Genomic DNA, 19,763 nt, shown 5'->3' on the forward strand with positions numbered 1-19,763 from the left:
CAACTTACTGAAATTCAGTAGAAAAGATGGTACTGTCGCTGGAATTAACTACTTCGATGTCGTAACCCATACTTTGAAAAGAAAACCTCTTCAAAATATACAAATGGGTAGCATGTCAGTGCTCTAAATCGGCTTTTGTACTGGAATTTGAAAGCTGCGATATCGTTTACTAGCACAGCTGTATCGGTATTTCTGCTATATTTGACGCCAAGATCTGCTGCATTTTTCAAAATAAGAGACAGAGCTCTCATTTAAGACGTTGCTAACACGATATTAAAGTAAGAAGAAATTCACCTATTATTCTCTCAAATAATTTGAACCATCCTAGCTGAAACAGTTTCACTCCAGTCCTTAGTTAGCATAAATCGGCGAAAATCTAAAGCCTCCGTCAAATAGTATATTTGCTTCAGCATCTACTCGCCAGCTTCTGACACCTTACAATACTGCAGCGAAGTTGCAGCAAATACTCTCTATCGTTGAACATGATCTAGCTGCTTGGTCGGCAGCTGTATGAAACAAGTGTACTGACCAAGGCCGGTTAGAGAACCGAAAATATTTTCCAGTACAAGCGACTCATCATTTGGTGCCTCTCCTCTCCCACTTTTTCCCTCTTGCGCTTTAGTCTTCGCTGGTAATTGTGATACGCACTGTACACAAAACTTTTACTTGGGGGCTCCTGGCGTCCCTCTCAGTTCGGCATCCCAAGCGGCTCTACTAATCGCAATACGTTCTGCATAGAAATCTCACAGTTGAGTGGCTACGCTGGCAGTCCTTTCAGCTTGATTCTCCTTTTGCACATTTTTGAGATATTCCCTCGTTTGGCACTGCTGTCTTTCATCTAATCCCACATACCTTTGCGGCACTGTAAAAAAGAGTCCTGCTACGTTGTGCTGTGATCCACAACAAATATGTGTAGTGCTGCAAACAGTGGCGCAGCGAACATAACTGGCGCACGAGGCACGACACCTTGTAGCTATCAGCGCCAGGGCACAACACTTTTTTCTCATCTCTTCGGCGTCTGGGGTACGACACCACACTTTAAAGCACCCCCCCCCCCTCTCTCTCTCTCTCCAGCAATACAGTAAGATAACGTATAGAATTTACCCCAATAATAACACAGGATGTTCGGAAATTCAAACTACTAGGACTTTTAGGGGGGGGGGGGGGGGAGGGATGAATAGATGATATTCTGAAAAGAAGTCCATGTCCGGAAATGTACCGTTTCCATTCTACGGCGGTTTCAATTCAGATGTTTAAGTCCTCCACTTCTGCTTAAGGAACTGTATTAGGCGTGACGCAGTGCGGTTATTATTAGCTACTGTAACAATTCGAAAGGAAATATAACGAAACATCCATTTATCACTAAAGCTCCTTTGTTTGTATTAACACTTAAACATTTCGTGTTTACATTATTCCAAAACAAAAAAGAACCTAGAATACTGTACGTACAGAACAGTACGGGTGCATTACAACAGCGGCTCGATGTGGCGATCACCAACGTTCTTACAGACACTGAAACTACGGAGGATGTTCTGGAACAGATTCTCCATCCCATTTGGTCTCTTCAGTTTCTAGTGTAGCGGCCAGCAGATCATCTTCTGTCTCTACAGGAGTCTCGTAAATTAAAATTTTCATACGACGTTAAGTACGATCAGGTCACCGTCTGATGTAATACACGTCATCCTATCTATCCTATTGCATACCAGGTCAAGCAACTCTCAGCACAAGGGAACGCGTTACTCACCTGAATTGAAACGGTCGTAGAACGGAAATGGTAAGTTTGCGGACATAGGTTCCTGTTTAAAATATTATGTATCCACTCCCGTCCTCAGGTCCTAGAAGTTTGTAACAGGATTTTCCGAACACCCTGCATATTTTCCGAAAAATCTTGTTTGTCTTGAAGACCATTTGGCGTCCCTCTGCAAGTGGCGACCGAGCGTGATAGACCCTCTTCTCCCCCGCGCTATTCAAAAATGTGCAACCAAATACTTCCGATACGAGCGAAAATCGGACATAAATTGTGTAGGCCAAATCAACAACGTTTATAACGAACTGATTTGATTTTGGATTTAGAAAGCAAGTCAAATGTTTCATTAGCAAAGCAAGTCATATGTTTCATTACAATATCAATAAAACAAAACGCATTTTGTCAAAAAATTCGCTCTTTCTTGTAGCTGTGCAGACGGATCTGTAACACTTTCAGTAATCTCGCCTTTCAATATGAAAGAACTAATAAGCCACCTAAGGCTTTGCTGTCTGGCAGCATGGGCGTTGAAGCTGCATATGACTTCCCAGGAATTGCACTGTCAGAAACAAAGCTGCAAAGTTTAGGTTTAACGTCTCGTTGACGATGAGGTTATTAGGGCGGAGAGTAAACTCGGGTAGGGGAAGGAGGCTAAGGAAATCGGGCTCTCCTTTCTGAACATCTGATCAGGAACCACGCTGGCAATTGCCTCAACCGAACGGAGGGGCGGGGGGGGGGGGGGGGGGGGGCGAATGGGGGGATGAGGGGAATAACGGGAAACCTCAGTATGCATAGGCAAACGTGGATTTGAATCACCGTCCTCCTGAAAGTGGGTCCAGTGTCTTACCACTGCGACGTATCTCTCGGCTTCTCTCAGAAATAGCTAGCCTCAAAGGACATGCGACAAACTGCTTGATGAAACGTGCAACATCTATGAAAAATTGGCCTCTGAGTGTAAACTGCCTAAAAAATGAATTACAGCACTAGAGAAGCACATCCACAAGCTTTGCGAGGACGAGAGGCTTACAGAGCCTGTAACAGGACTTAAAGTGTCACTTTTTATAGAATGACTGACAGCATCTGTCTGCTACAGTTATCTAGTTTAAGAAACTTACCATGTTATATACGTACATAGCGACTGACTTTTCCTCATATCTACCGCCAATGACAATTCTCTTTAGAATGCAGCGCTTCAATTTTTGAATTAAATTTTCTCACAACTTTCCTGTTTCCAGCACTCCTAATGTCCATAAGAACTTTATTTAAAGCGGTCCGGATGTATGTAACACGACACACGGCTCTTGTGATAGCTCAGTGTTCTTTTCCTTTCCAAGCTAAAAACGTTTTTAAAAGATCAGATTAGATTAGTACTTGTTCCATGGATCATGAATACGACACTTCGTAATGATGTGGAACGTGTCAGGTTAATAAATGGTGTCTATACAAGATATTACATTACACAAAATATTACATGACACTTAATATTTTTATTTATTTATTTTGTGGTGGTTGGGGAAATTACCCACTTACTATATCCAAAAATTCATCTAATGAGTAGAAGGAGTTGCCATTAACAAATTCTTTTAATTTCCTTTCAAATAAATGCTATATGGCTATTTGTCACACTTTTGATGCTATTAGGTAAGTGACCGAAGACTTTTGTGGCAGCATAATTTACCCCCTTGTGAGCCAAAGTTAGATTTAACCTTGAGTAGTGGAGATCATCCTTCCTCCTAGTGTTGTAGCCATGTACACTGCTATTACTTTTGAATTCGTTTGGATTGTTAATAACAAATTTCATAAGTGAATATATATATTGTGAGGCTACAGTGAAGATCTAGCTCTTTAAATAAGTGTCTGTAGGATGATCTTGGATGAGCTCCAGCAATTATTCTGATTACACGCTTTTGTGCAATGAACACACTTTTACTCAATAATGAGTTACCCCAGAATATGATGTCATACGAAAGCAGAGAATGAAAAAAGGCATGGTAAGCTAATTTACTCAGATGTACGTCGCCAAAATTTGCAATGACCCTAATAGCATAAGTAGCTGAACTCAAACGTTTCAGCAGATCCTCAGTGTGTTTTTTGCAGTTCAACCCCTCATCAATGCATACACCTAAAAATTTTGAATATTCTACCTTAGCTACCAATTTCCGATCGAAGTCTAATGGTGTCATTCCATTTACTGTGTGGAACTGTATATACTGTGTTTTGTCAAAGTTTAATGAGAGCCCATTTGTAGAGAACCACTTAATGATTTTCTGAAAAACATTGTTTACAATTTCACCAGTTAATTCTTGTCTGTTGGGTGTGATAGCTATACTTGTATCATCGGCAAAAAGTACCAGCTTTGAATCTTTGTGAATATAGAATGGCAAGTCATTAATATCTATTAAGAACAGCAGAGGACCCAAGACCGAACCTTGCGGCACTCCATTCTTGATTGTTCCCCAGTTTGAGAAATCACCAGTTTTTTTACATATTATGTGACTGCTTATTTCACTCTTCCAGTTAGGTATGATTGAAACCATTTGAGCACTGTCCCATTCATACCACAGTACTTGAGCTTATCTAGAAGTATTCCATGATTTACACAATCAAAAGCCTTAGATAGATCACAAAAAATCCCTACGGGTGACTTCCGGTTAATCAGAGCATTTAATATTTCATTAGTGAAAGTATATATAGCATTTTCCGTTGAAAAACCCTTCTGGAAACCAAACTGACATTTTGTTAAGACTTTATTTTAACAAAGGTAAAACATACTTACATTCTACAATGAGTCAGCAGCGTTCATCTGGTTTGGAAGTACAGGGGTTGGGCGGAAGTATGGAAACACTGTGAGATATGCAGGCTTAGACATAAATGCAGATGCTAGCCAAACCTGGAGGTTTTGCTGTTGTATTTGACCACTGTGCAACTTCCTCAATTATGTTGCAAGTGTCAATAGTGGACAGAACAGTGTGCTGTGTAGCTCTGAGTGCATTATGTCACAGCTAAGTGAATTCGAACATGGGCATATTTTTGGTGTTCGTACAGTGCGTGCTTCTGTAAGCAAGGTAGCCGAAGTGCTTGGTGTTTCAAGAGGCACCGTACCAAAGTTTTATACCAGGGGCGTGCAGCGCGCCTGCGCGGCCCGCCCGGGACCGTAGCCTCGACTCGCGCTGCTCCATCAGCCAAAAGCGAAGCGCCAATGCCCGCAGTCGTGCGGTGCCCCGCCAGAGTGCGAGTCCGCCCTTGCGACTCGGCATCACAGGTCGCGCGCCCCCCAGGCGTCACACTGTTGCGGACACGAAACGAAAACTGTTACCCGTTTACAAGCAGTTTTTAACTTCGCACAGTATTTACTGACACAGTACTTCACCTCTGGTCTTACATTAATATAACTGATGGCTGTATCATCATCAAATATTTGGTTACTTAAATCTCCACCATTGCTTGTAATTATTAAATCAACTTACTGTTAGGTGCATGTGAAAAATCCCTGTACCTTACGATGCTGTGAAAGCAGTTAATTTTATTAATGGTCATCCTACTAATAAGCGAATTTTTATATAATTTTTATAATACTAACCTAAGTATTTAAAAGATTTTATTGAAAACACGGGTGTAAGGCAATTATATCAGCAGAACTTTTCCCACTTTGTATAACGTTTATCTTTTTCTCACCAGGTACACCTTCGCCTAGGCGAAGTCTGGCTTATGACTGTAGCTTGTTTGACAGAAATTTTGTTAAAAAAATCAACGGCTGTAATTTATTACTTCACAGACCAAACACAAACCTGTGTAATGTGCAAGACCATATGAATCATTCATTAAAAGCCCTGCAGTTTGGGAAATGTCTGAATTCCGATCAAATTGCGTGCTTCAATACCCTTCACAATTTCCTTGTAGAAATTCATCTTACTTCAGACGATAATGCCTAGAATAAAATTAAGGAACTTTTCAAGGGATTTGAAAAAAAATTCAAACACTATTTCCCTGCTCTATCTAGTAATAATAGTTCGATTTACAATCACTTGGAACAGACAATAATTTTGAAATCCAAATGAAGTGTAAATTGAGATGAACAGCTACTCAAAACTTCCAATATCTAAGATACAGAAAATAAAACTTTGCTGTAAGTTTCTAGTTAAGCTTAAAGACAGTGTTTCCAGTGCTATCAAATAAAACGGTAACAAGTTTATTACCTGACTTGTCCACATACCTGTGCGAAAAGGCTTTTCCTTCTTACACATATATAAAAAATGAATCCAGAAATAAACTTCACAGTGAAAGTAATCTGAAACTGTCTTTACCTTCTGTGTATCCTGATTTCAAAGTTATTTCACATGCACCGTCTCAAGGAAGGATTGAGCCAGTCAGTTCCATAAAGAAAACTTTTAGATTAACAGAGAACTATAAAATACTTCAGTATTGTGTACCAGACCTGCCCATTGTGCAAAAGCACTATCAGCCCTTTTGATGTGGTACAGGAGAAATGTAAAACATTATAAAAGCATTAGGGCTGTTAAATCATTTGCTCGAATTCAGTTACTTTCATGTCACAGTAAGTACTTTTTGTGTTACACCCTTCATTTTACATTACGCATTATTTTTCTTTGTAAAAGATCAAGAATGCCTGTTACTAGCACATCATACCTTCATGATTCTCAAAAGGAGTGCAGACGAGTCAGAAAGCAATTCCACATTCCGCACTTATGTGGCGCCTTCCCAGTGTTGCCTGTTTCCCGGTTGCACTGAGCCTTATTGACACATGGGCTTGGCAGGGTACCCGACGAGCCACGGGCCTTGATGACCCATCGCAGTTCATGTGCTCTTTTGCCGGCACCCTTGAGCTCGGCTACCCGCAGTACCAGCAACAGGACGGAGTGGTTTGCTGGGCTCGGGCATGTAAATGTGGTGCGATGCATGGCTCTGATTTATACTGCATACCATTTTGACTGATCAGGTCCATCCCATGGTACAATGTTTGTTGGACAATTGTGATGCTGCGTTCCGAGATGACAGGGCCTCTGTTCATATGGTTTGCATCAACAAGCACTGGTTTTGTGAGCAAGAGGATGAATTGCCACATTTCTCCTGGCCAACAGTCACCAGTTCTCAATACTACTGACTCTTTGCGATCTATTTTGAAGAGAGGGTGTGCGATCGCTATCCACCTCCAACATTGTTACCTAAACTTGCCACAATTTTGAAGGAAGAAAGGCATAAGATTCCCTTGAAAACTATACAGGGTCTGTATTTATCCATTCCAAGCTGACAAAGTTGTTTTGAATGCCAACAGTTTTTCTACACAGTATTAGGCACGGTAATGTTTTGCATTTTTTGTGCTTCATATTTTTGTTCAATCGCTGTACTACCAATAAGAGAAAGTATTGTGAATGCCTGTTTGACTGGTGAGAAATTGTAATAGAAATGTTGAAGAAAAGTTTAACTGCCCAGAACTCTAAGCAAGATGCCGTACATCTCTCAAGAATGTGCTTGAAAAACTCCAATACTCCTCATCTTTAAGCGTTGAAATCGCCCAGTGCTCCTTAGCCCGCTATGTGCCTATCCTGTAGATATTTTATGATAAAACGTATGGAAATAACAGCTCTCACAGAGGCACAGGAGCATTCATTCTTCCCACACACCGTCTGCAAATGGAAGAGGGACCCAACTTCAATTTATGGTCCAGAAATCCTCAACCACGCAGTACAGATGAAGATGTAAATGTTTAAATTATGGAGAAAATGACAGAATGCAAAATACTGACTTTTCTAAAATAACAGACTACTTTGTAAACACAATAACAAGAAAGAAGCCATGTGAGGCAAGAATTTAGGCCATCAAGCAAACACATTTCATTATTAGTTTAAATTTTTACAGGGATATTCAAATTTATGTTCCTTGAAAACATCCATTCATCCCTGTTTTGTCCTGCCATTTAGTATTAGATATTATTTAACTTTTGTGACTTATTATCTTGTAAAGATTCCCACAAGAAACAGTTTGGCTTTGTATTTAATCAAAATGTTATGAGGGTTGCCCAGAAAGTAATGCACCACTTTTATTTTTCCCTCAGTCAAAAGCAATGCTACGAATGTGAAACATTATGTATGTATTATTTGAAGTATTCTGAGTGAGCGTGCAAAGTTCCCATCATTTCCAACAGATAGTGTAGCTGCAGAACAGTTCCAAAATGGCATCTTTAGGTGTTGTACATTACAAGCAACGTGCCGTCATTGAATTTCTCACTGCAGAAAATGAAACTGTGGGCAATATTCACAAACCTTGTGCAAAGTCTATGGAGCATCTACTGCTGACAGAAGTACAGTTAGTCATTGGGCATGGAGAGTGGGGTCATCAGAAGGTGGTTTGGAGAAGCTCCACGATTTACAGCAGTCAGGGAGACCATCCACGGCTGTCACACCTGACCTAACCCCCTTGGATTTCCACTTGTGAGGACCATTATAGGATGCCATTTGTTGAAGTCATTTTGACAATGATGAGGTGGTGATTTACACGGTGAAGCACTGGCTACACCACCAGGACAAGGATTGCTACCGACAGGGCATACACACTCTTGTTTCGCACTGGAGGAAGGCCACAGAACAGGATGGAGATTACATGGAAAAATAGGGTGTTTAATTCTCATTATGTTCAATAAAGAATTGTTGAAGGAAAAAATGCAGTGCATTACTTTCTGGGCAACCCTAGTACCTCGGGTAGTATGCAGTATTTGTTATTAGTCCAGTGGCAGAAGCCTGGGATGTGGAAATGAGGTACACCCAAAGTTTCATCATGGAATCTGCTCAAGAAGTATGTGAGTAAACAAAATCTTGGGGATTGCTGGGCAGTTGTAGGTAGACGCAGAATACCATTAACATGCTATGTACTTTAAGACATTCCCTTCTGTTTACAAAGGAAATCAGATTATGTCCTCGTGTTACTTAAGTAGTTACTTTATCTTTTACAGACTGGAGACGGTGAAGAATTGTAAATGCTATTTCAAAAATACTCCAGATTTCCTATGGCAGTCAAAATTAGAACTGTTGGCTCCTGCAAGGTGATCATCACTGCAGCTGCTCAGTACATGTTAACCAGGACAATGGTGTAAAAGAAAACGAGATGGGACACCATGCACACTGACCTCCACGCACAATTGCGGACTGATTCAAATATGACTTCTTTGTCATATAAAAGTTGTGCAACAATGGATACATCAAAATGGCATATCACAAAATTTTCAAAAATACACAATCTTAAGAGAATTTGTGACTGAAACATTGGAAAAATGTCACCATTCCAAAATTCCGGCTTTTGGTTTTCTTCAACATTGTATATTTTTTGACATGCAACGCTCAATGGGAAGAGATGACAAACATCTTGATAGGTGGAGAGCAGTTAAATTGTGCAGGACAATTGATCCTGGTCTCCCTCCACAATCCAACTAACGAACAAATTTTCACTCATTGATTCAGTCCATATATGTAAAATCAAATATGTATGAGACCAAGAAAGTCTCTGAAATTGTGTCATTTCTTCTGTATAAGTGCCTGCACCTGGGTTTCAGGCTAGAACCCATTTTACATTTGATGCTGAGGTGCTATTCCAGAACATGGAGAGCCTTGGACATTCTGTTCATGTGTGAGAGGGGAATTTAAAGTAGACTGGAGCAGCAGTGAGAGTTTGGATCGAGAAGGGAGGCATGCTAGGGTAATCTGTGCAGTTTTGCGAACTGCTGCGCCAAGGCAGCTTAGTGGATAAGCAGCTGCCTAGTAAGCAGGAAACCAAGGTTCGATTTGCAGTGTTGGTACAAATTTTCACTTGCTACTTCAAAAAACCACATATGTATGGTGAGACCAATAAAGTCTCTGAAATTTTATCATTTCATTTGCATATCTTGTTTCATTTTTTACACATACTCCTCCTGAAACTAGATTTATTGCAATGAATTCACGAAAATACAAATCAAATTCTTTATTTCTCATTCTGAAAAACCTAGTTAACAGCTCTGTTTGCTGTACATAAAATAAGTTTTACATTATGCATATGTATGTGTGTTACAATATGTGGGTATATACAGGTAGTTATATACATAAGTATTCCTCTTTTTGAATCTAGGGCAGAGACACAGGACATGTATTAGGGGTGCATAATAAACGATAATTTGGAAACGAGATGATTATTTGCATAAATGAATAAGGTGGTAATCTGCTCTTTGCTACATGACAATATTAATTTAAAATTATCTATTAAGACAAAAATATAAATGATTTAATTTTTATAACAATTTAACTAACTGTAGATCCATAAAAAATAAACAGCATAATGTATGTATAGTCAACATGAAACTATGTTTATCAAGGATTATCAAAGGGCAAGTAATATTCAATGAAAGCTCGTACTGCTTTACGCCTAACAAAATTTTCCAAAATGCAATTTTTGCACATTGACACACATAACACAAAAATGAGTATTATAACTTTAAAAGAAACTTATACATGTGTTGTTTTTATAAGTTATGTATCCATGGCAAAAACCCCAACAGACATAAACTGAAATAAACTTTCTGCTGACAAAGTCAATTTTTTCCCCATGTAAATTCTTGAAAGTGTCTTTTCTCTCAAACAAAAAAGTCAGCCCTTCACAAAACCAAATAAAAATATTTATGCTGCCCATTAAGACTGATGTGAGAAAAATGAAAACACATGAAGATGAATGTAATGTACATGATGGTGCAAAATCTTTTGTCCTATGGACAAAGATGTCAGGATCCAGCACTACTACTACTTTCAAACTGCTGTCGTGCTCGCTGTTGTGCAATGCGCTGGCTGCGTCGCAGTCGTCTTCTCCCATTTTCTGAATCTTTTGCATCATCGTCAAGAGTGTCTGTTGATGCTCCATCTATATCTGCATCATCATATTCTGCACAATATGTCCACTGTGCCACAGAGCCATCCCACTGTAACCAAATTGACATAAGTACCACAGACATCTTGCAATGTGATATATAACTTAATGATGAAAATAATTGTCAAAGTAACAATTGCAAGTGATTTTGCTATTTCACAGTGTTAGCAAGTAAACTCTTGTTTTACATGTGGAATGAACACTTTCTCAGAAGGAACCATGTTCAGATTTCCATACAGTAACTGCCAAAGTTCGTGTTTTATGTAGCTGCTTAAGTCATTTCAATGGTGGTTGGGTTACATCCTTCAAATAAGGCTAACAGTCAGTTTCCTTTCCCAGTTTAATATTCTATCTCCAAAGACCTCAATCAGATGTGGAATTATTATTCTCTCTCTCTCTCTCTCATACACACACACACACACACACACACACACACACACACACACACACGTGTTGTGTAACAATACATTCAGTTCTTCATTGTACCTGGAATTCACATATGCAAAACACAAATACTTATTGTATCTAATATTCACAGACATAACAACAAAATCAAACTGTCAAATAATGAATTACTATACATATTTGTCACGAGATAATTCAGCACTGTGTCAAAATGTAAATTTTTTTCTACCATTTATTTTACAATCTCTCTCACACAATTTTATATGGTATTACTAGTTTCAATCAAAGTAGACCATCTTCAGATTTACGTAATTGGGTAGCCAACCTGCTGTGTCTATAAGGAAACAACACATCAGAATTGTGATGCACCATACTATGCTGCTCTTCTGATGGAAAAAAAAAAGTGGTTAACTGCTGACACATTTACAGCAAAGTTCCAGAACTCGCCTTACAGAAAGAAAGCCATCACCCTCAAATAACAGGAACTACTAACAGTTTGTTGAATGCGAAGTAGAAAGTAAAATCTTTCTACTATAGCCTTAAACTTATTCCATGGAAGTATTCCAACACAGTGGTGGTGGTGGTGGTAATATTTGGGGAGTGGGCGAGGGGGGGGGGGCACGTTGTTAATATGCCTAGAATAGACTGAAAATTGCACATGCATTGTTGGCAGTTGTGACAAAAAGTAATGCAATGTAATACTGAACCCATTATCAGACAACATGACTATTTTGAACAGATAACCTGACAAATCACATGCCAGATATATATAGTGGAAAATACTACAATGCATGTGACATGCACTGTAGTATATTACACTATATACATCTGGCATGTAAGTTGTCTTGCTTTGTAAATGAATGAACATAACTGTAGGCCAGTATCATTGTCTGCTTGTTACAGGATCTTAAAGAATGTTCTAAACTCCAGAACTGACATTCCTGGAGTAAAACAGGCTTCTTTCAAAGAATGAGCATGGGTACAGGAAAAAAATTGCACAGTGACAGATAGCTCACTCATTTCAGGCACAGTATCTTGTAAATACTATACACTGGTGAACAGACGCATTCCATGTTTATATATTTCCAAAAGGCATGTGATACTACCATGCTGTCGACTGATGTGAAAAGCCTGTTTGCATCTTGGTTGTACATGATAGAATCAATGTATACTTTCATAACCAATCCAAGGTGTGTCATGGTGGTGATTTGTAGAATACCTAATCTCAATACACACAAACAATAAACAATTTATGACAGTCATAAGCAGAATTTTCAGGTTGTCTGCTGGTGATTCTCTTGTCTATGGAAAAAAATTATTGCTGAGAGATTTTAAGGGTATGAAGAACTTATTACATAGTACTTCCACTTGAAATACTGAATGGCAGCCCTCTGTAGATATGAGAAAACACAAAATAATGCCCGTAACAAAGAGACAAATTCAAAGTTATCAAACTACAAAATCATCAGTACACTTCTGGTGCCTGTCACATCACACAAATATCTACATGTTATTACAGATAACATGATGTAAAAAATGAAATGAACATGTGAAATCAGCAGCAAGGAAGGCAAATGGAAGACGTAAGATTTGTCCTGAGTGTTCTGGGAAATGAGACCACATGCAAAACACTAGCACTGCTCTAGCATTTGTAATTCTCTTCAAGTAGACATGGCAACAGACAATGAAAAAATTAGCAATTTGCTGCTATGACTGAAACAAGTCAATGCACCTCATAAAAAATTGTAGCAGAAAGACACTGGAGTCTTCAATGGAAATCTTAATAATGACACTGTCATCACAAAATCATGTTCAGTAAATTTAGAGAACAGGTGTTCAAAGAAATCTGAGCAACAATTTTGTAGTTTCCATCCAAATTTTGAATAGGGAACATGAAAATTATACACTAGAAATTAGAGCACGCACTGAGACATGTAGGCCATAATTTTTCACTTGTTACATACAGAAATGTCATGGCAAGGCCTGTAACACTAATATTGTTAGAAATTATCCCTAGTCATGTACTGTTCAATGGCAGAAGGTGTATACAGATATACATGTAATTGTAAATGAACCTACAATTAAGTTCCTTATGAAAGAAGTTGGACTGTTGACATAAGTATCACAATTTTTATCACGTGCTTTATGTCACTGCCTCATCCATAATCCTTGATTGTGTTCCACTCCAATCAATGGGTGTTCCAATGCTCGAATTCTCAGTGCAATGACTAATTACCTTTGTAAACATGATTCTTTTAAAATACTTGTGAGTAAATTTCTGGAAAGTAATGGACCTGAAGAATACAAGTTGTATTAGAAAAGATCGTGCATCACCTGAAACTGTTAAGGGAGAGTGGTTTTCACACCTGCAAGTTAAGTATGGAGACAGTGGCATTTCACCTGGAATATGCTGATTAAAAGCACTTTTTAATAATAAAGGAAATAAAACTGGACTTCTTAAGGATGAATAAAATAAACGGTGCAGTTTTGAGAAAGCTGAACGATTTATCAAGATGAACAGAAATTCACTGAAAGAGGTGGTCTGGACATGATCAGACACACAAATTACACAGGGTGTTAATAAATTAGTTATACAAAAGTAACCTTTGATTGTTAAAAGATAAATAACTTACAGAAATATTTGACACAGCACTGAATACAGTATACCTTCAAGTTTTATTTACAAATGTTCACTGTAACATGACAAATGTCCCATTTGTAATTAGTTTCCTGTCAAATCCCATGAAGTATGTCTTTATGTTTGGTGGCAACTGCTTGTGTTATCTATTGTCAAAGCTTGCGATGTTTCCCGGAAACAGAAGACCAAACACCCTGGCTTTAATGTACCCCATACACAGAAGTGTACTAGGGTTAAATCAGGTGATTGTGGTGGCCAAGATATTGTTCCACAATGTCCAGTACAACTTGGCACATTCCTAAGGAGATTTGCAACAGGTTCACGATGATAATGTGCTGACATGTCATTTTGCTGGAAAATAAATTCTGTGTCCATATTCTGTTGTAACTGAGGCATCAGAATGTAATTCAAGCATTGGCAAAAAAGAAAGGACGAACCTTAAATCAGGTTAAAGCACAAAAAAACATTTACCTTAGGCAAGTCCCATACATGTTCAATTACATGACATAGTTTTTGTTCACTCGATATTCAAACACTACGCCAATTCACTTTACAGCATGTATGGTGGCTTTGTCACTGAACACTACTTTGTTAAGGAAATCATCTTCAATCTGCATTTTGATAAACATTTCGACACACAACTCAGCTTGTTTTTCCTTCTCACTTTCTCTTACAGCTTGCAACAGTTTCATTTTGAAGGGTTTCAATGACTGGTGCTTCTTTAATACCTTCCACAATGTAACACATTAAATTCCACACTGTCACATCTCGATCAATTACAACGGCTGCCGAACCTTTTCAATTGCTGTGTTGAAGACTACTGGCTGACCCTGATCACGTGTCCTACGTGATACACAGCCAGTTTTGGTGAAACAATTGCATCAATTAATAACAATGTCTTCAAAGTGGTGGCCTGTGATATTTAGTTCGGAACTGTAGTAGCAGATTTGTATTCATGAAACCATAAACAAGACTGCGCAAGCTCTGCACTATTATGTAACTCCACAATGGCTGGTGGAATAACTCCTACAGCATATGATCTAGCGGGAACATAGAGAACTAACAGTGTTAAGTGGGAATAAAATCTTAAGATATAGTGCCTTCAGTGCTGTACAAAACATTTCTAAGTTATTTACCCTCTTCACGATTAAAGGTTACTTTGGTATAACAAACAAACAAACAAACAATCTGTATTAAAAGATTATTTGGTTAATTCATTATGTGAAATATAGCTTTCCTGTTCACCTAATTTACTTGGGGATACAGACGTCTTGCATAAAGTGGAAAGCAGTTCAGCTCACCACATTCATTTCTTTACAGAATGAAAGATTCACTCTGGAAACAACACCCTAGGCTGTGGCTATTTCTGTGCAATATACTTTCTTCCAGGAGTCTCACAAGATATTCAGATGAGCTCCTGTGAAGTTTGGAAAGTAGGAGCAAGGCAATGGCAGAAATAAGGCCTTGAGGATAGTTCACGAGGCATACCTGGACAGCTCAGTCAGTAACAACATCGCCTGCATAATGCAAGACTAAGGGGCACTGAGCCCCAGTCCAGTATGCAGTTTTAATCTGACAGGAAGTTTCGAAACAGCACAAACTCCACTGTGCAGAGAAAGATCCAATCTGGAAATATGTAATTTGGATTTTGAAACTGACAGGAACAATTATGTAACAGATCTGATGAAGGATACAGGTACTTTAAGCATCAAAAAATTTATTTATAACAACAAAAACGAACAAATTATTGACAAAATTATTTAATTGGATAGATAAACAAATATATGCACCAAGCAGCAGCAGAACACACTCACAAAAGACGGTTGTAATTGGCAAGCTTTCAGAGCCAGTGGCTCCTCCTTCGGGCAGAAGGGGTGAAGGGGAAGGAAGAGCGGTGAAGGAAAAGGACTGTAGAGGTCTAAGAAAAGGGGTAGATTTCAGGAAAGTCACCCAGAACCACAGGTCAGGGGAGGCTTACTGTAGGGGATGAGGGGGAAAGACAGACTGTTGGGGACTGCAGTGGACAAGATTTGAGAACCTGAGAGCTTAAAGGTGAAAGACAGGGCAATATGCAGACAGAGATTACTGCTTAAACATCATAATTGAGTTAATAAGAGTGAAAATCTAAGTGCACTGTATGTAACAGAGGTGAGAGGGGGGTGGGGGTGAAAAATGGACAGGAAAGACAATGAAAGACATAGAAGACTAAGAGTGAAGCAAAGAGTAATTACAGTGAAGAAATGCTGAGACAGAAGAAATTAATGTAAATTAAGGCCAGGTGGGAGGCGAGAACCAAGGACTTGCTGCGTACTAGTTCCCACCTGTGGAGCTCTGAGAAATTGATGTTTGGGGGAAGAATCCAGATGACGTGTGTGGTGTTACAGGCACCGAGGTCATGAATGTCACGTTGTAGAGCATGCTATGCAACAGGATATTACGAGTTAACAGATACACCCTCTGCCTAAGCCCATTCATTCTAATTGATAATTTGGTGGTAGCCACGCCAAGGTAGAAGGCTGAACAGTGTTTACATAACAGCTGGTCTATGACGTTTCATTTCGCAGATGACTCTCCCTATGATAGTATATGTTTTGCAAGTTACATGGCTGTAATAGTTGGTGGTAGGAGGGTGCATAGAGCAAGTCTTGCCGCGGGGACGGTCACAGGATAGGAAGATGGGTGAAGAAGAAGCATAGGGTCTGACAAGAATATTGCTGAGACTGGGAGACTGACGGAAAGCTATTCTAGGTGCGGTGGGCAAAATTTTAGACAGAATGGCTCTCATTTCAGGGCATGATTTCCAGAAGGCATGGACCTGTCAAACCACCTGACTAACACATCCCAGACCAAGATAATACTGAGTCACCAATTGTGCACTCCAAAGTTGTTTTTTTTGGAGGGATCAGCAACATCAGGATTGGATCTGTTGGCCTAGGAAATCTGCTTTTTATCCAGGCTGGTAGGGTAATTATGTGCAGTGAAGGCTGAGGTGAAAATGGTGATGAAGTGTCTGCATCTGAACAAATATGTTTGCCTCAGATGCCAAGGCTGTATGGGAGGGAACATTTGACTTTGAAAGGATGGCAACTGTCAAAACGTAAGTACTGTTGTTTGTTGGTAGTTTTAATGTGGACGGAATTTATTTAGATGAGTATGTCATTTCCATTACACCTCTAAAGACATGTTGTTACCAGGACATTTAACATTAACTTCCTTTTTCCTTTCCAAAACAAAGAAATTTTTTTCATGGAATGAACTTTGAGTAAGTGGGAGATAGTTTAAAACTTTACTAAACACTCTGGCTGCAAATCACAAAATCAAAAAGGAGGATTAAGACTTAACATTTCATCAACAATGAGAGTGTGAGAGACTGAACACTAGCTCATACTAGAGAAGTATGGAATGGAAATCATCTGTATTCTCTTCAAAAGAAAAAGTTCGGCATCCATCTTAATTGCTTTAGGTTACTTGTTGGTGTTTTTAATATAACTCCTCCCGTGGCAGAGACAAGTGGCTCAGCTATTGTACCACATCACACACTCACAGTACCAACTACAAAAACTCTCAACAGCTTCCCTGCAGCTAATAGCAGAAATAAAGTTTGCATAAAGATGAATGGAAAATGTACGAATCATTTAATCAATAATTAGTAACAATACAGCCCAGTTTTCACTGTTGTTGGTAACAAACACTGGCACAGTCATAGTGATTAATTTTGTGCTATAGTTTGATCTTGATTTAATAACTCATTATTTGAAGGTCAATCCATGCACAGCCTATAATATCAATGCCCAAAATAAACAACACTGAATTCAGTGGAGTGAAGGCAGTAATAACAGCTAATTTCCATTACATTTTTAAATAATAAAAGTCTCTACTAGTTCTCTCATTCTTTACTTCAACATTTCCACTAGCAATAGTGCCATTGAATTCCAAAGCCAGCAGACATCCTAAAATTGCATTTGAGGAGAATGACAATTACTGATAATTCTAGATCTAAATCGTTAGCTGTATATGACTGCTGTATTCAACTCACATTTATTAACATTGGCCATAAACTCTTGAAACTCTGGCCATCAATTGCATACTGACATGGGCACAATCCAAAAAATAAAATTTTATGGCAATATATGTTTTTGATCACATCCACTGGACACCAAAAACTAACTCAATTTTTTTGGTATAATCTAAAGAAATACACTGACAGAAAAAATCACAATATCAAAAAACAATTAATATAATGGTATAATCACCAGAATGTGGAATGCAAGCAGACAAACACCATGCACTGTGTGATACAGGTGCTGGATGTCAGTTTGTGGGATACATTTCCATGCCCGTTGCACTTGGTCAGTCAATACAGGGATGGTTAATTATGCTTGTGGATGATGATGGAGTTGTCGTTTGATGATGGGCCATGTGTGTTCAGTTGGAGACAGATCTGCTGATTGAGCAGGCCAAGGTAAAATATCAACACTCTGTAGAGCATTTTGCGTTACAACAGCAGTATGTGGGCGAGCATTATCCACTTGGGAAACACCCGCTATGATACTGTTCTTGAATGGCTGCACAACAGATTGAGTCACCAGACGACATACAAATTTGCAGTCAGAGTGGATGGGTCAACCAAGATGTACTCCTGCTGTCATAGGAAATCACATGTCAGACTGCAATTCCAGATTTTGGTCCACTGTGTCCAGCATGCAGTCATGTTGGCTGTTGGCCCGCAAGTGGCTTCCTCCTAACCAATGTACAGCTATCACTGGCTCTGAGGTAGATCCAGCTTTCACCAGAAAAACAGCAGACTGCCACTCTGCCCTTGAATGAGCTCCCACTTAACACTGCTGAAGTCACACTTGGTGGTGGTGGTGGTGGTGGTGGTGGTGGTGGTAGTAGTAGCAGTTTGGGGTCAGTTGAATGCATATTACAGGGTGTCTGGTTCTGATGTGTCCTTTAGGTAACTAATTTGTAGCAGTTCGCCGTGTCACTGTGGTGCCAATTTCTGCTCAAATTGCTGCTATAAATGCAGTACAACACGCCAGAGCCATACACTGAACAAAATGGTCTTCCCTCTTGGTAGCGCCACATGGTTATCTGGAGCCCAGTCTTCCTGTGAACATACATTCCCATGACCACCACTGCCAGCAATCATGTACAATGCCTTCATTCCTACCAAGTCTTCCTGCAGTATCACAGAAGCAACATTCAGCTTCTCACAGCCCTATTACATGACCTCATTGAAACTCAGTACGTTGCTGATAATGGCATATTTGTTGCCTTAAAGGTATTCTTGACTAACATCAATTCACCGCATCCAATCTCTACAGTAACTAGCACTCATGATGGTTACAATGCGCATTTAAAGTAAACCCGATTTGCACCCTCATAGTGGCACTGCTAGCACCACTCTTATGCAACTAGCGTGAAATTTGAGCAGATGTTATCTTTCAGATGTAGAAATACACCTACCAACTTTCATTTATGTGGAATGGCTATTCCTTGGTTATGCAATTTTTTTCCCATCAGTGTATAAGAGTGATTGGTACAGTTCAGATGTGAGGGGGAAGGGTCACCAGAAAAATTTTTATCATAAAAAATTTAAGCACACTTATTTTTATTGGAATGTACACCTGTACACAACGGTAAAATAACTGTCTTCTTAAAGCCATGTGTACGTACACATAAAAAATTCCGTTCATACACTGTACAGTTCTATTTATTTCTTCTAGAAACAATCACACTAGCACACTTCAAGCTGTTTTGGACACATTTAGCAAGTTTAGAAACCGTAAGTTATAATGCTGTGCACATTTTGTTCACCACTGACTACCTACAATTTATGGGTTTTGAAGATGTCAATGCAAGACCAAAGCTCATAACATCTTCCTGTAAATCTGCAGCTCGTGGTCTAGTGGCTAGCATTGCTGCCTCTGGATCACGGGGTCCCGAGTTCAGTTCCTGGTCTGGTTGGGGACTTTCTCTGCCCAGGGACTGGGTGTTTGTGTTGTCCTCATCACTTCATCCTCATCATCATTTGTGACAGTGGCTAGATTGGATTGTGGGAAAAAAAAA

At 39.2% G+C, this 19,763-nt stretch overlaps 1 protein-coding gene across 4 annotated transcripts in view; it reads right to left on the bottom strand.

Annotated features, from left to right (window-relative positions):
• Window positions 1-9,700: 9,700 nt before the first annotated feature.
• LOC126253630 (DDB1- and CUL4-associated factor 11-like) overlaps window positions 9,701-19,763 on the bottom strand; it is a 129,721-nt gene continuing 119,658 nt past the window's right edge. For all 4 annotated transcript variants that reach the window (XM_049955123.1, XM_049955115.1, XM_049955133.1 and 1 more), the window contains one exon: window positions 9,701-10,700. In XM_049955123.1, coding sequence (XP_049811080.1) covers window positions 10,506-10,700 — 195 coding nt within the window. In that variant the 3' untranslated portion in view covers window positions 9,701-10,505. The remainder of the gene's footprint in view (window positions 10,701-19,763) is intronic.

This window comes from Schistocerca nitens, chromosome 1 (genome assembly GCF_023898315.1).
Source record: "Schistocerca nitens isolate TAMUIC-IGC-003100 chromosome 1, iqSchNite1.1, whole genome shotgun sequence".
NCBI lineage: Eukaryota > Metazoa > Arthropoda > Insecta > Orthoptera > Acrididae > Schistocerca > Schistocerca nitens.